The 17,499-nt window shown below is 29.0% G+C and overlaps 1 protein-coding gene across 1 annotated transcript; it reads right to left on the reverse strand.

Moving 5' to 3' along the window:
• Positions 1–13,480: 13,480 nt before the first annotated feature.
• Positions 13,481–17,062, reverse strand: LOC129916397 (uncharacterized). Its single transcript, XM_055996301.1, has 3 exons — positions 15,680–17,062; positions 15,166–15,449; positions 13,481–15,095 (listed from the first exon to the last, which is right to left on the reverse strand). The coding sequence occupies exons 1-3, from the start codon at positions 16,056–16,058 to the stop codon at positions 14,238–14,240; spliced, it is 1,521 nt and encodes a 506-aa protein (XP_055852276.1). The 5' UTR covers positions 16,059–17,062; the 3' UTR covers positions 13,481–14,237.
• Between the last annotated feature and the right edge of the window lie 437 nt (positions 17,063–17,499).

Here is a 17,499-nt window from a genome sequence, read left to right on the forward strand (position 1 = left end):
TAGTGCTAATAGGCTAATTTTTTTGTTTCTATCTTTGTTTGGATATTCTATAACTTATGTCAAAAATCTAAAAAATCTCATGTCCGCAAGTTCTAATTTTCCAGGTTAAACTAAGTTAGGTGCAGATTTAAGAAAAATAATAAGAAAACTTTAGATTCTTATATGTATACCAACATAACCCATATCATTTCAAGGTATTTTTTAACGCTGATTCTAACAAAACCCACAAACAAATCAATATGACCATCCCTGAAAAGTAATGTACCTTATTCATGTTGATCTGACACAAATATCTGAAGAGTAGTTTTTTAATTTTTTCAAATCTGCACCTTATCTTCAAACCAAGAAAATTAGGACTTGCGGACATGAGATTTTTTTAGATTTTTGAGGGTAGTTAAAGAATATCCAAACAAAGATTAAAATGAAAAAATTAGCCTTTTTGCACTTATTCCTAAGATAAACAAGAATCTTCTTTAGTGCATATCCTAAAATTTGCCCCTCCATCAAAAAATACCATTATTTCGTAGGTATATATATTATTTGTAATGGATTGTTTTGATTTTTAATAATGATGGATTCTAAAATCTTCATGCAAAATTTGGTTCATCTACCATAACTTTTAAGGGTTTTTCGGCAGTAAGTTTGCAACTGTTATAATAATATGAGTTGACAGATGAAAAATAGGTATAACTTTTTCCAGAGACGTCAGATTGCCTTGATTTTAGATTTGGAATCAGCATTAAAAAATACCTTGAAATCATGTATCATATGTGTATATGATACCATAGCCTATTTTTGCTAATTTTGAAAATCTCCATTTCGCGATTTGACCTTGAAATCTCGACAAGCGGACATGAGATTTTTCTAGACTTTTGAGATATGTTATATAATGGCAAAAGGAAGATATTGAGCAAAAAAAATTTCTACTAACATTCATTCCGAGGTTAAACCCTTATTTGACTGGATTAGTAGTTTACAGTTTTTTCTTTAAAAGCTGTATGAACAGTCGGGTTTTAAATTGTTAAATCTTAAGCTGTCAACGGAATTCAATAATAAATTAAGTAAGTCTTACGTATTTGCTCTTATATTAAAACTTGAATGGAATATTATAGCTGAAACACAATCACGCTTTGCCGTCGATTTTGACAACTGCGAAAAGTTCAACTATAGGAAATCTGTGTATCCTCACACAATGACGCTTTTCTTACGTACGCTTTTTTTGACAAACGTAAGGAAACGTAAGAAAGCGAGCAAAAGTTCAACCAGACTGAACTTTTGCTCGCTTTCTGACATTTAACAGACATAGTTACAGTCACCCACATTATTATTGCGCCAAATGTGAATAAAAAAAAAAAAAATTATTGCAAAACTATGTGTGTTTTTTAATTTCTCTATATAGATTTTGCACAACAAAACGACATCGAGATATTTTAAATCAAAACAATTTACGTATTAAAAACAAAAAAAATTTAATGATGTTTTAGACTGAGTTTTATTGTTAAAAACAATATATTTTGATTGGTTTTGTTTTTATAACTATAGGATTAAAGAATAAACAAATTTCTATGCATTTTTTAAACACATTAATATCCTTTTCATTTTTCCACAATTAAATCAAGATAAAGACTTGGCCCAATAATTTTGTGAGTGACTGTGTTTTTTTTATTTGACAGCAGATTTTATGTTGCAATCAGCTGTTCAAAGTCAAAGTGACAGAAGCGCGCTTTGAGGATTTCTCAACGTAACGCAACGAAGCGACGCCCTAAAGCGTGATTGTGTTTCAGCATTAAAGCTTTTTAACAATTCATAAAAGAATTTTTACGAAAGTACTAAAAACAAAAACTTAAAAAATAAAAATAATATGTATATAATTTGGTTTAAAGTTACAAAAAAAACTCTTTAAATGACTTTGTTAAATAATCTGTGCCTATTTGAAGAAGAAGCCTACCAACACACACGCATGGCATGCCAACCAACAACGCCAACCAACGATCGTGTCTCGTTTGTGTTTACTTTTTCTTCCCTTCCTCTCTTCTCCTCAGTCACATCAAGATCTCGCAAATCGCAATAAACAGGACGTCTAGTCCTTTGTATATAAAATCTATAGTACTATCATGAAGTGAAATTTTTTAGTTTGTTCGCTACCTGAGTGGTCGCTAGGGCGCTTAGATCGAATTCAATAATGAGAGTAAGGAGATGAGATATACATTTCTGTTTGAAATTTGACATAGTTTTTAGTTCGTTCGCTCGCTTACTTTTTTGGTGGCGCTGTTTTTTTTCATGATAGTACTATAGATTTTATATACAAAGGTCTAGTCCTATTCAAAATATTCACTTGTGTTTTATTTATTTATAATTATTACAAATTTATTAGATATACAGTCCACTTAAAGTCATAATAGATTATTGTTCAGACTTTGACCTCAAAACAAAGTATGCCATTTCAATTCTTGTACAACAAACAAGGAATTTTTGGAGAAAAAAAATTTGAAAATCGTTATTTCAAAACAAAATTAATACAATGTACAAAATTTGATACAAAAATTAAAAGTAACATTGTAAAGGATAAGATAAAAAAAAATCACTGTTCTGCGTCTGCCTGCCTAGCATTTTTTTTTACACATCCCACGAATGAAACAACAAAAATGTATCTCCCTTGTAGAGATGCGTTAAATAGTTCCAAAGCCGGAACGAACAAGGAACGGTTCTTTTTTCGGTCGGAACTAGTTCCTGGAAACATATCCCAGGAACTATCAAGATTTACCATTATTTTTGAAGGTAGTACAAGTCCATGGTAAAAAAACATTAAATTTGGGGTATTCATGAAAACAAAAAATAAAAATTCAAACTAAATCTTAAATGTAGCCCGTTTATAAGTCCGATTTAAAGATCGGATTGAATCCAGTTCTATGATTATACTAGATCGAGGAATCGATCAGTATTCAGTTTTCTATTCAATATATTGACATAAAAATAGAAAAATCTAACCAAAACACAAAGGGCAAAAGAAAATAGATAACATATATATACAATAAGTTTGGAAATAGGTATATATGCATGTTTTCGATTCAGCTCCCCGATTCGGATCTGAGCGTGTACCTGGATTCAACTTGGATTGAAATTGCCTTAAAAACGAAGTAACTGAAAAAATTTTCGTGCGAATGGCAACTTGAAGGAACTATACAAACAGATTTTACTCATACTCCGTAAAAAAAAATTCAATAACAACAAAAGACATTTAACTAAATTAAGGAACAGAAACATGTTCCCTTTCACTTTGTTTCTCGTTCCTCTTGTTTTGTATTTGTGGCTACATAGTCGGAACGATGGACATGTTAAAATTCATTTTTTGGAATTAGTGGAACTGTGTCCGAGTGAGGAACTAGCTCCAGGAACTATTTGGCTCCGGAACTACCCATCTCTACTCCCTTGGCGTCTGGTTTTTTGCGTCGGTCGTATTCCTGTGCATAGAGAGGTATTTCTTTTCTCTATCTTCTTGTGTGGCTTTCCACTTTGTTTTTTGTTTTTTTTTAAGCTATTGCATAGTTTTTTTGCTTCACTTTGAGAGAAAAATCCTTTAATCCTTAGTTATAGAAACAAAACCAATCAAAATATATTGTTTTTAACAATAAAACTCAGTCTAAAACATCATTAAATTTTTTTTGTTTTTAATACGTAAATTTTTTTGATTTAAAATATCTCGATGTCGTTTTTTTGTGCAAAATCTATATAGAGAAATTAAAAAACACACATAGTTTTGCAATAATTTATTTTTTTTTTATTCACATTTGGCGCAATAATAATGTGGGTGACTGTAACTATGTCTGTTAAATGTCAGAAAGCGAGCAAAAGTTCAGTCTGGTTGAACTTTTGCTCGCTTTCTTACGTTTCCTTACGTTTGTCAAAAAAAGCGTACGTAAGAAAAGCGTCATTGTGTGAGGATACACAGATTTCCTATAGTTGAACTTTTCGCAGTTGTCAAAATCGACGGCAAAGCGTGATTGTGTTTCAGCTTTAAAGCTGTGAAATCATGGTAAAGAGAAGTGCACTAATACATTCAATTTCATTTACATGAGATTTGAGTTGGCTGCTCGGGTAGACCTGCCCTTAATAAGATGGCGTAAACTTTATAAATCGTCATTAATAAGTAAGCTTTCTATTTAAAATCTATTTTAGTTCAATCATTTTGTTTATAAACTGATTTTTTAAGTGTTTTATATGTATGTACATATATACAATATAGGTACTTATTAATTTAACAAAAGTCCAGTAACTTTGTCTATTCTGTTGAGGAAGTCCGTGCGTCACATTTGTTAGTTCTAAATTATGGTACAGATATTTAAAGCAATGGTATCAAAATTAACGTCCTAAGTTTTCGGACATGAGTGAATCTTTTGAGATCAAATTATCGCTGACAATGACAAATAATATCATGAGACGTTAATGCCAAATTTTGCCACTGTGATTGTGATTATTATATATACATATAATGCTTTAACAGTTTTTGCAATATTTTTTTTTTTAAATAAAACAAAATCTGAAATCAAATTTCCCTCCAAAATAAATATGCAGCTTTGATTGATATATTAAGATGCATTTTTAGGAAAAAAAAAATTTCAAAATCGTCAGAGCCGTTTAAAAAAAAAAAACTAATTTTTTATAAATAATTTTTTGGAAAAAAAGTTTTTAAATAAAATTGGTATGCCATTTTGTAGAAGTCATTAATCAACATCTAAAAACAAAATTTCAAAAAAAAATTTTCAAAATTTTTGTAAAAATCCAAAAATTATTTTTTTCGAAATTTTATTTTTGGCTTATATTTGAGTTATATAAATGTTTCTTCACAAAAAGTTTCGTTGAAATCAAATAAGCCGTTTCGGAGAATATCGGATTTAAAAAAAGCCGTTCTATAACAGGTTCCTACCGTTAATAATGATTTTCAAAAAAAAAAGTTTTTCATAAGAAAATAGACCTTGTCTTAAAACTTACATTTGAATTTTTTAAACAAAATCATTTAAGCCGTTTTTGAGCAATTTCAACTTTTCTAAAATCGGTATATGACAGGTACCGTTATTTTTGGTCCAGAAAAATTAATTCCAAAAACAACTCTGGAGAGTCTCCAAAAAATGCTAGATACCAAGTTTGAAGTCAATCGGTCCACCCGTTTAGGCTGTAGCTCCTTATACAGACAAACAGACAGACGGACTTCCGGGAACCACTTTTTTGACATTCTCTACCATCGTAATATCATGGAAAAATGTTATCTCAACATTTGTTTTTTTTTTTTTTTTGTACGAATGCATAAATTGATATGCATATATGTAGTACCTACCTATATCTCAAGTAAAAAAATAGTGCCTTGGGTATCATAAGGTAGACTTTTAGATCCAATTCTTCTATGAAGATTTTAACATCTACTCACATTGATCAGCATGTTCACATCACTTTATTGATAATTATTCATCACAAACCAATATAAGGGAGCTGTTTAAGACATTCTGTTGGGCTGGGCAGGTGGATACCACGCCTCTTTCGTAGAAAATCTCGATACCTATGTTCTTAAAGTCAATTGTTAAATTTCACGATTTACGGTTAGGTTCTTGAAAGCTATATATTTGGATAAAATAATACTTAAAAATTGGTGTGTAACACGCCCCTTAGGTAAAAATCTAAAACTCGTTTGTTTATTAAAACTTCTAGTTCAGCCATTCTAACAAGCTTAAAGACGACGATATTCAGAAGAAGAAATGTTGGTTCACAAAAACAATTAAGTTAGGTATAAATCTAAATTACCTATAAAATAATTGTTATTTTGTGAGCCCAACATTTATTTTTTAGTCTTGCATAAATGTGATAAAAACACTTTTTTGTCATTTCCCAGAAAATAACAAAAAAATAAACCCTAAATTAAAATGTTTCATACTATTTTCAACAATATTCTCAATTATCAACGGTTTTTCGAGACCAATTTATTGGATCACCTTCCTGTTTAACTTGGACTTGGCGTTAGAGTGTCGTGAGCAGACCTGCTTGAAAAAATACATTGAAAACTGAATTTTTAAAAGGGGATAACTTTTTCAGAAGTCACTCCTCAAATAAAAAAAAACAATATTTTAGAATGGCCTAATACAATATTGGTACACTAAAACATAATTTCTAAAACAACGATGTGTTTTTTTGTGACAAAAAAAAAAAAAAAACAATTTTAGACATTAAATCGACGCGACGACGATGTACTTTTTTTTAATTTTGTGATTTTGGCAGATAAAAAGAATGACTGCATTGCAAATAAATAAAATTGTTATAATGAAATACGAAAGGATCAAATAAGTGCTCTTTGTGATAAAAAATATTTTTAAGACCTAAGTCGAAAAATAAGATATCATTGTATTTATTTGCTTTACAACAAAAGCAGGACTTTGCTGCTATGTTATTGTAATGGTAATAAATACAATGATCTGATTTGGATCACAAGGAAAATAAAACAGGGCTATTATTGAAAAATTGTTGAATATAATATAATTAAAAATGGCCGAATTATTGATTATTCACTTGAACTAGTTAAATCCAAGATGTTTTTTTTTTTTAGGCATAATTTTTCTACAAAGCTAATGGGCTATATGATAACTGATTAAAAATCATGTTCATTATAATTTATATGCGTAAGGAAAAAATCAGCAAATTTTTCACTTGAACCAATGTTTTTGGTCTTGAGGAAGAGTGGCCTATTTCTATTTTGATAGTAAGCTTTGAAATTCATTGGGTTTTTCTATTTAATCATGTTGGTGTCTTTTCTAAAAATGCAGATTAGCAATAGGGGAGAAGGGGGTACATTTGACATTTAGTTTTTAAAGGTCTATATTTTCGAAAACTGTTAATGTTTTCCAATGTTTTATTTTATATTCGATTTATTAAAAATTATTCAAAATTATACTAACAGTAAATTTTTTTGTTTTACAAAATTTCAACATTTAAAAAAATAATGTTTTCTAAAAAAAGTCATTTTGTCAAAAGTGCCCCAGGACCGGGGCCACATTTGACTTTAAATGGTCGATTAAACCCCACATCGTGTGCATTATATTTTCAAAACTATCACCGGATCTTACTCGTCTATTGTTTGAATAAAAAAAAAAATAAATTTTTGGTTTTAAACAATCTACTAAACAATATTAAGAAATAGAATGAAGAATGATAGCCCAACAACGACATCCGGAACCTAGGTACCTTTGTGCTTTGGATATACTGGATGAGCACATAATTTCAATGGACAACGAAGAAGCAGTTAACTTTTACGCCGACACCCAGTCGGCATACTATCGTGGCTAAACGCCAATCAAACCAACCCAACTCAACCAACCCCACAACTGGACATCCGGGTCTGAACACCCCGAGGACAACCTAGTCAGCAGACTTTTAAAATTAAGTTTATCCATGTATAATATTTATTTATATTTTATAACTTAGTCATTGTATAAGGTTAGGCCCATTCTGTGCCAACAAAATTTTATATCAACCAATGTATCTTAGAAATAAGTTAATTTTAAGTCAATTGTAAATAACAAGTTCAATAAACTAAATTGAATTGAAAAATTAAGAAATATATAAATCAAATAACAAAAAACCATAAAATATTCCAAAAAATTAAATATTTAAATCTTATTCAAAATTAATCGATGTCGATTTATTTTTAAATAATTTATTTAATATATATTTCCCGAAAATCAACGTAAAACTGTGCTCACATTGCAAAAGTCAAAGGTGCCCCGAAGGAGCCTCATAACTGTTTTTCTTTTTTTTTTTTCAATAACTAATACTATTTTTTTTTTAAAGCTGGTTTTAATTTACTAAACTTTGAGCATAGTGCTATCAAAATATTGATTCACCATTAAAAAAAAAAACTTTTTTATTAATTTCAAAAATCGCTTACATACCGGTGGTCAAAAATTAGATCAGAAATACAGAAAACACGAAAACACGTGGCACTCCGCGAAAAATTAATGAAAGACTGCGAAATTTCACAAAATTTCTTTAAATCAAACTAAGCTTCTTTCTTCATCCAAACTATTCTTTATTAACCCTTAACTATAGTGGTGAAAATTTGTGGTGTTTTGAAATGATAAAATAAAATACAAAATTGAATTTTTTTATAAATTTTGTTTTTAAGCATCAAAAGATAACAATTTAAAAAAAAATAAAAAAATAAAAAAAAAAAAGAGAAAATTCATTTTCAACGGTTTTTATTAACTTTTTAAAAGTTGATGTGGGTCCCCTGGACCCACCACTATAGTTAAGGGTTAAGGGCCCGATCATACCGAAAAACGGAAAGTCAAAAGTTCCCCGGTGTCAAATGTACCCCCGCTTACCCTACTCATTTCAATCTCTAAGTTTTTTTTTTTTTTTGTTTCCAAATGTATTGTATTTTAAACGAAAGAAATACATATTTCCCATTATCTTCACTAAAAATAAAAAATTGATAATATATGTATGTACTTATGTTAAATAGTCGCCAACTTAAATCCTATGACAGATTTTTTAAAATTATTTTATAAACAAGAGGTTATAGGGTAAAGTTTTGCTTTCATATTTAATGATGATTTAATCAAAATTCCTATAAAAAATGAAAAAGTAAAAAAATGGGATTTTCCAGAACCATTATCACACTTACGTGATGGTATAAGGAAGTGCCTATTTGTCTGTGCGTTCAATTTAGTAAAAATTACTTTCGAGAAATTTCCAAAACCCCATTTTTAATTGCGATAATAAACAATCAGGCACGTATTTTATTAATTCATAATATAGTATACAAAAACTTCTTCAATTATTTTAATTTATATTTTTGTGCTTACCTTCACAAATTCAATCGTACTTTTGAAATAAAAAATATTTTGAAACTAGTTCGTTCCATAAAATCATATAATCTTTTTATAGCTGGCTTTCTTTGAAACGAATCAACAGATTTTGCCGATCATATACATATACTTAGACTTGAATTTTTCTGCAAAAACAAACCATTCTAATTCTATGGAATGTAGAATTATTTAATCACAACCGTACACGTTTTACTGCTTCTACTGTAATAACGTACTCCATTTACTTTATATACTAATGAAAGAAATATAACTACATCAGTATTGGTCAACCAAAATCGAATGATCTTCCCCATCCCCACTCTTCTAGTGGTAAATAGCGAATCCCGCTATTCTAAATTCTCAAGTACAAGAAATGTTAGTTTTAAGAATATTTATTTGACACTCAATAAAGAACCATCGAGAAAAGAAGTTGTTGTTTGCGATTAATTTCATTTGTTTAAAGAAAATCCCCCACAATATTTCAGAAGTGGGATACGAGTATATCTATGTATACCGCGTGCTAAAGTTTTTTTGTTTGATTAAATAAAAGTTTTGCTTAAAAGAAAAATCAAATCATTAAAATGTTTGAAGAGTGGAATAGTTTCTTGAATTCCGCAACGGTGGTTGTTCTAAAAGCAGTATTAACTTCTTTGCAAATGGAAACAAAGGGTTCCAAAGCTGAACTCAAGTGCCGTGTGTTGGAAGGAGTTGAAGGCTTCACTGAGCATGATCTGCAAAAAATTATCTATGACGTTGGCACTCATTCACCAACCCCAGAGTCTGATGATGTCGAGCAGGAGCAGCATACCGATGAGGAAGCTCTAGACGAAGAGCTGATAAAACTTCAAAGGATTTGCAAAAAGAAAGAAGATATCGCAAAACTGAAACGACAACTTCGTGAACTTCAATTGGAGGAGACGCCAACAACTTCAAAATCCAAAACAGCCTGTTTCAGAGACATTAAGGGCTTGATACCAGCATTTAGTGGGGATGACAACTTACCTGTACAGCGTTGGATTGAGCAATTTGAAGAATGTTCTGAAATTCTAGGTCTGGATGACAGAAGCAAATTTCTCTATTGCAGATGGCTACTGTCAGGCACGGCAAAATCATTCTACAAAACAAATGCATTCAAAAATTGGCAAGATCTAAGAAACCTTTTAGTCAATGAATTTAAAAGAATGTGACCAAAGCTGAAGGGTATGTTTCCGGGCCAAAAAATGATTAGGATAGGACTTTGCGCAAAGCTCTGCAGAATCTATATTTTTGAGAATATTTAATTGAAATAAACGATTTTGGATTAAGAATAAAAAAAAAAAACAAAAATTTTGTAGTTGTCAAAATCAGTAAAAACTATGAAAAATCGTCAAATTTAGATATGTGTTCTTAAGGACCTCTGGGAAATTCATCAAATGTTATTTTTTTATTTGTGCATATTTTTTTTTACATAACAACAAACCCCTACATCTCAGGACATCTTTGTTTTTTTGAAATTTAGTATTGTTTGTATGAAAAAAAATATTACCAAACCCCGAAAAAAAGGCAAATTTGCAAAAAACATCAATGCTAGATTTCGTATAACTTTTAAAGTTCAAAAGCTATAGAAACAAAATAAACTGTTTTTCAAAGCCTAAAAATGCATTAACATAACTGTATTTTTTTTTTATAATACAAAAAAAATGTATGAGTTTTTGAAACAAAAAATCTGGAAAAATCATAGGTTTTTGGTGTCTTTTTTGTATAGCCTGGCGGGAAATCCACAAATATATTTTTTTTTTTTATTTCTTAGACCTAACATACTTATAAACGCAATTGAACATGTCAATATGTATAATTTCGTTGTGAATGAAGGGAAACCTTGACAATATCAATTTATTTCTTGTATTTTTTTTTTTTTTTTTGTTATTTTGTTTATAGGTTCCAATAAAAAAAAATATTTTTTCATGCATGACTATACCTATTTAATTTTAATTTTTAAAATGGTGTCTATTTTGCGTTTTTCACCCAGAAAAATTCTTTGCTCACGCAAATACCCGATTTCAAAGTAAAAACTTGAGAAAAAAAAGTTTAAAAAGCACATTGAGTACAATTTTCACAAAAAACTGTGGACTTCAATTCGAAATTGACCTACAAAGTAAACTGCCTTAATTGATTTCTTATCAAATCATGAAAACTATAATGTTCCTATGCCTTCTACTTTTTGAGAAAATTGAAATATAGACAAAATACTTTCTTTATCGGAATCACTCGTTTATTTCAAAAACAATTGATTAAAATAACTTCATTTTAAAATTAATATTAAGTTTATAATTCTAGCTTTTGAAAAAAGTTTCAATCAAAACTGTAAGTGTTGCCTTTGTTTTTTAATAATTTTTTTTTATTTTAAGTATTTTTTTAAGAAAATTGCCCCTCCCACCAAAACGAATGGACATAGAGCCCCCTTTCATAGTAAACAATGATTGTATTTAACACCTCTACAAAATCTCATAATCAGTTCTTGGTGCTTAAGTTATCGTACTTTCCCCTTAAATGTTTCTGTTTTACTTGAGTAAAACTAAAATTGCGAAAAAAAGATAGATTAAAATGGCCATACTTCGGTTAATTTTCAATGAAAAAATTTAGTAAGTACAGCATTTTGAAGGAAATTTAATCTTTTTTTTTCTTTAGAGCAATGTTTATGTCTATCTCAACCCAAAAAAAATATACAACTAAAAAAGCAAAAAAAAAAACTCAAAAAAAAATCATGTGTGCAATTCACACGTGGTACAAGTGAAACCTTAAAAAAACTTGCAAAAAAAAAAATAGAAAAAATCTACCTATTATTATTCTATCACCTTCAAATCCATGTTTTTTTATATGACAACCTATATAAATTTTATATTATCTTATTGTCTAAGCTCAAAATATATTATTATATATTATTGTCAAAGAGCTACAATTTTTTGAACTCGATCAATTTCCATAAAAAAAAGCGAAAAAAACAAGTATTTTTGTCTTCTCACGCTAGTAAATGCATTTTTCCCTAACAACCTATACAAAATTGTACACCACCTGAAAGCTTATTGTCTAAATAATAATAATAATATGTATCGATCAGGTGTATGAGACATCTACAAAAAGAGCTAGAATTTTTTAAACTCGATGAAATTTCATCCAAAAAGCAAAAAAAACATTTATTTTTATGTTCTCATGCTATTAAATCAATTTTTTTGTTTGACAACCTATAAAAAATTTTATACTATGTGAAAGCTTATTGTTTCACCTTGTATAATGATGTATAAATCTTATTTCAAAGATGTCTACAAGAGAAGTTAGAATTTTTTAAAGTCAACCATGTTGAATTTCCAGACTGAGATTACGGTACTTCCTACACTGGTAGCTGGTCATCGCCAACAGATCTCCACTGGTGTTTTGGGGTATTTTTAATTTTTTTTCAATTTAAGATTGTGTAACTTGTAGAGCACGTAACGTTATGTGTGATATATCAAATAAAAAGTTATGTTATCAGCATGCGTATTAAAGTTAAATCAAATTTGTATGTGCACTAGATCAAAAGATATAACGTGTGTTGGAAAAGAACATCTTTTTACCGTTATCTCCGAATTTTGAATATGAAATTAATTGAAATTTTGTACAATTATAATTTATTTAATTACCTATCTACAGTACAAATTTCATTCATCTATCTATTCAAACAAAAAAGCTATAACAAGTTGAAGTCGTGTCGCGTTTTCGTTTCATCTTGTTTCAAATCACTACGATACTAAAGAAGTTTTCACTTCAAAAATCGATTTTTTTGATATTTTTTTTTTGTGATTGTTTCGACTATTTTCGTAGGGAAATTTTTTTTTTTCAATTTTTAAAAAACATTATTCCAATAGGAAATTTAATTCTCTACAAAACGTTTTATGTGCAATATATCAATATTTTGCTAGGTTTACGAGGTATATTGAAAAAACCAAAAAGGGGGGCTCTTGCACCCCTATCTTCAGTTTCCAGCCTCTCAGTTAATAGCACTCCGCAGTTTTATCTTCTCTTATAACCCATTGAACGATTCCTGCAATAAAAACCAGTGAACGTCTTAGTTCCTTATTGCCATGTTTTTTTCGACATAATCAATTAGCTCAGGAAAATTAGTCAAAATATGGGCATGAAATCGCATTTTTCGCGGGACAAAATTTTTTTCATGGAATGTGTTCGGGGAGTTGTCCTTATCATAAAAGTCAATTTGTTGGGATGATTGGAGGTTGGGAGCAGCCGCCATCTTGGAAAAGAGATTGGTATCGTTTTTATTGAATAGCTCCATCGTTATTCATTTAAGCAAAAAATAACAAAGGTAAGACTTATTAACAATAAAATTATCTAAAAATGATATACAAAACAATTCCGTGAGTTGGTTAAATAAAATTTTATATGTAGTTGGTTAAAGTGCGGGTTTGCGTCGCAAGGTTGGGGCAAAATGACATTTTTTCATATATCTGACAAACTTTTGATTTTTCTGGATAATTATTCAAGAATGAATTATACTACTTATAATCATCTATAATATATATATAATATATATATATATAATATATATAATATATATATATATAATATATATATATATATATATATATATATTAGGGTGGGTCAAAAAAAAATTTTTTTTTTTTTTTGAATTGGTACTTCGATATCTCGATTCCTAGACCCCTATAGAATATACTCACCAAATATGAGCTTTTTATTTTGATAGGAAGGTCCTCCGCTTTTAATATTTCTTTTTTTTCCCTAGTATCAGAAATGAAAATTTTTATCTCTCGATCAGCTGGTATTAAAAAATTTTTTTTCTTATATTCTTATAGGAAATTGAACGCTCTACAAAAAAGGTCTTTAAAATTTTTTTCCCAAACATCACCGTTCAAAAGTTATTAAATCCTGAATTTTGACTATTTTATGGAAAATATCGGTTTTCCTTAGGAATTTTGTAACTCGTAAAAAAAAATTTTTTTAGAACTGCGCCATTACTTTTTTTGTAGGAAATTAACTGCTCTACAAAAATGATCTTGGGTCATTTGTCGATTAAACTAAGCGTTGTAAAGATATTCGTCTTCAAACTCCAATGCACGCAAATTTTACCAGTTTTTCATTAATAATTCGGAAAATTTTAATTGAGTCTATGAGTTTTATGGAGTTTGACTTTTTATGAAAAGATAAATGTTTTAAACTGTTTTTGAAGTTTGTTTTTAAGTCGTTAGCATGTTAACTAATACCTAAAAAAAATTGTTCATTTCTGACTTAGAGTCAACATTTCATTAAATGGTAAAAAAAAATACATTTCTGTTTTTTAATTGGTTATTAGAAAGTTTATTTATTTAATTATCAAGTAAGTTATAAAATTTAAAGCATTTATAAAATATTCTTACACTTATACTGTAAATAATTTTCTTTATTGCAGTTCCGGTATTTTTGTCGATGTTCTTTTACAATTTGCAATAAAAATTGAAATTGCTCTTCATTTTTTGTCAAGCATTGATTATATTCAGTTACTAATGCGACTGCTCGCTCAGCTGCATCATTAACAACTTTCAATTGTTCAAAGTATTCTTTATTTTCGTTATAACTTTCATTAGTAGGCCATAACTCAATGTCTATATCAAGAAAATCGTAAGGAAGATCAAAGGTTTTAAACAGATTCAAAGATTTCTTAGAAACAAAGTCATAAATTTTTTTTTGCGTAAATGAATTCAAATTATTTTTATCAATTAGAAATCTTCTACTTTTGGAATCTTGACCTTCACTAGTCTTAACAGCTTCAACAATATTTTTTTTTATATCACATGGAACAGTTTCATCAAATAATGATAAAATGGCAAGTTCATCACTTAAGTACCATAAATGCAAAATCATTTTTTCACAAGTAGCTGAAGAAATCAAAGGATTGGTTCGTTTGTAATCAATTAATGCTTTTAAAAATTGTAAATCATGATTAGCAGCAGTAGTAGCAGAAGTTGATGAAAACCAGGCTTTTAAATACAATACAACTATAAAAACACAAAATTGCTGAAGACCATGAAAATCCTTCTTTGAAAGTTGTAGTTCATCTCTGAATATGAACATTTTTATACTATAAATTGCCTTTGCCATCCACCTTGCATGATGAACTGCACCAGGACGTTTGAAAGAAACTTTGTCTCGAGGCATTTCTCCAAGGAAAATTAACGACAATTCCAACAATTCTTTATAGTCATCTCGAGGTTGCAGTAACTAACATAAAAAATTAGACATTCGTTAGAACGAAACGAAAATCGTTCTTAAAATACCAGTTTAATTATACCTGTAAGCGTTGTGTAATAAATCTAGATAATTCATTTTTCTTATTCGAAACAATGTCAGAAACAACAGTATCTTCAATACCAGATTTATAACGAGATTTATCTATTTGGTCCCATGATTTTTTAAATCTTCCAAACATTGATACGTTGGGCCCGGATGACACTGGCCAATATACTTCGAATGCACTTTTCAATATAATCTCAAATATGTGGTGGCGACATGGTAACCAAATTAAATCTTTTCCGATAGTTTTTTCAATTTCTTTACATGTACCATTGTGAATTCCTACATATATAGAAAAATAGATGATTTATCCCTTAAGTTTAATATTTTGGGAAAATTGTTACAGAATTAAATTTAATTTCTAAACGATTAAAGACTTTTAAATAAAAGCCGTGATAATAAAAAACGGCTAATATTAAATAATATGCTGATTACAAAATGTTCAGAAAATAATTAAAATAGAGCGATAACAATTGATTATTTTTTAAATTAAAAAATCATTTATTTGTTACCTGTATTAACAGCCGTTGTATCAAAACACATCGCCTTAATATAGGGAACAATACCCCATTCGGCAAGTGTCGATAAGATGGCTGCTACTTGATTTTCTGCCGTTCCAGTATTAATTTTTGGGACTCCAAGTAGCTGTTCGGTACCAAATGCAGTTAAAAGAACTGGTAACCGATCCACGAACCTTGATCCAGAAATGTCATTTAGCATTTTTCCGTCCCAATGCACAACATATTTGTCGTGTGTTTTAAAGTTGTCCTTTAAACCTTGCGCAATGTCCTTTCGTAAGAGCATACGAGTACGTTGAATTGTTCTGTAACTAAGCGTTATGTCTTCAATATTAATACCAACAGCTAAAAGGATTGGAGGAATTATGAACATTGCATTTCTACTGCTGACATTAGCTCTGTCGAGTGCAGAAATGACTGCAGGTGTTAGTACATTTATTTTTGATCGTTTTGTTGGTATTTCAGGTTCAGATTCAGGTTCTGGTTCATACTCTAGGTCATATCCTAAATTATAAACTTCACTTAATGTAAATGTAGAGGATGATTCAGAGTCTTCACTTGGATCAATTGCATGACTGAAGGACGGTTTATTCAAATCTAGAAAAAGAATATTTTTTATTAAAGAAGATAAAGAGAACTTTTTTTTATCTCGATTTCAAATAATTAAGGATAAACAACAAAAATTTTGTAATTTTAATGTACACTTACTGCTTTCGTCTAATTCCATCACATTGATAGATAAGTTAGATGCATTAGAAAGAACTTCTTTTCGTGTAGAATACTTTTGATTTAAGTACAATTTTTTAATGTTGTCATCAAGGTCTTTAAAACACTTTTTATTTATAATGTCAAATAATGCCTCAAGTTGAGTTTGAAATTTCTTTTCATGTAGGTTTTGTAATGATGTTTTTTTTTGAAGCTTTTTTGCAATTTCAACCAAAGAGAATGATAACGGATAAGCTTTTTGATTGCATTTTGAGCTTTAGTAGTTGGAATCTGATTTTTTTTCCACAATTCAATAACTTGTTCAACAGATATTTTAGCACTTTGTTTAATTGAAAACTTTAAAACTTTCAATTGATAGAAAAACACACTCATAACTTCTTTAATTGTTGGTAACTTACGTTCTAAAATTGTTTGCATAGGTACACCAATGAAACGAATTTCCTTATCCATTATAGATTAATGAATAATAAATAAAACTGTATTTGAAATTTATTTATAACACACACTTAAAAAATAAAAATTTCACCACCGGGATTTTAAGTTAGTAAATACCTTTTATATTTATAAACGAACAACAAACTTCTTTACAATATTCACTTTTACGACAGAAACTCAAATTTGTATACATTTCCCCGAAAAACATAGACACAATTAAAATTTTCCGAATTATTAATGAAAAACATTACATTACTTTCGTTAACCATATACCGTACGTTCTGAACCGCACAACATGAGTTAATTTCACAAAATAAATTGAAAACTACATGGACGCAAGGAGGATGAAAGAATTAATTTATTGTTCACTTGATAAAAATGTAAAAAAACGAATTGTGGATTAATTAATTTATAATAATAGAAGTTAAAAATATCAAATGAAATTCATTTACATATCCTGAATGAGAAGTATAACTTCAGACGCGTGTACATGTGTAGATATATATATATATATAATATATATAATATATATATATATATATAATATATATATATATATATCATCTATAATAATATATATATAAAATATAATCATCTATAAAATGAGCCCACAATCGTTATTGTAACCATCATATTGTAGAAGTAATCTAACT

The sequence above is a fragment of the Episyrphus balteatus genome, chromosome 3, assembly GCF_945859705.1.
Source record: "Episyrphus balteatus chromosome 3, idEpiBalt1.1, whole genome shotgun sequence".
NCBI classification, from domain to species: domain Eukaryota; kingdom Metazoa; phylum Arthropoda; class Insecta; order Diptera; family Syrphidae; genus Episyrphus; species Episyrphus balteatus.

What these genes read in the sequence shown, in the direction of transcription:
- LOC129916397 (XM_055996301.1), bottom strand. Translation starts at nt 16,058, where the DNA reads ATGTTCATAATTCCTCCAATCCTTTTAGCTGTTGGTATTAATATTGAA. An exon ending in TACAACGGCTGTTAATACAG is followed by an intron (nt 15,450 to 15,679) that starts GTAACAAATAAA and finishes CTATATATGTAG; the next exon opens with GAATTCACAATGGTACATGT. An exon ending in TTATTACACAACGCTTACAG is followed by an intron (nt 15,096 to 15,165) that starts GTATAATTAAAC and finishes TTTTTATGTTAG; the next exon opens with TTACTGCAACCTCGAGATGA.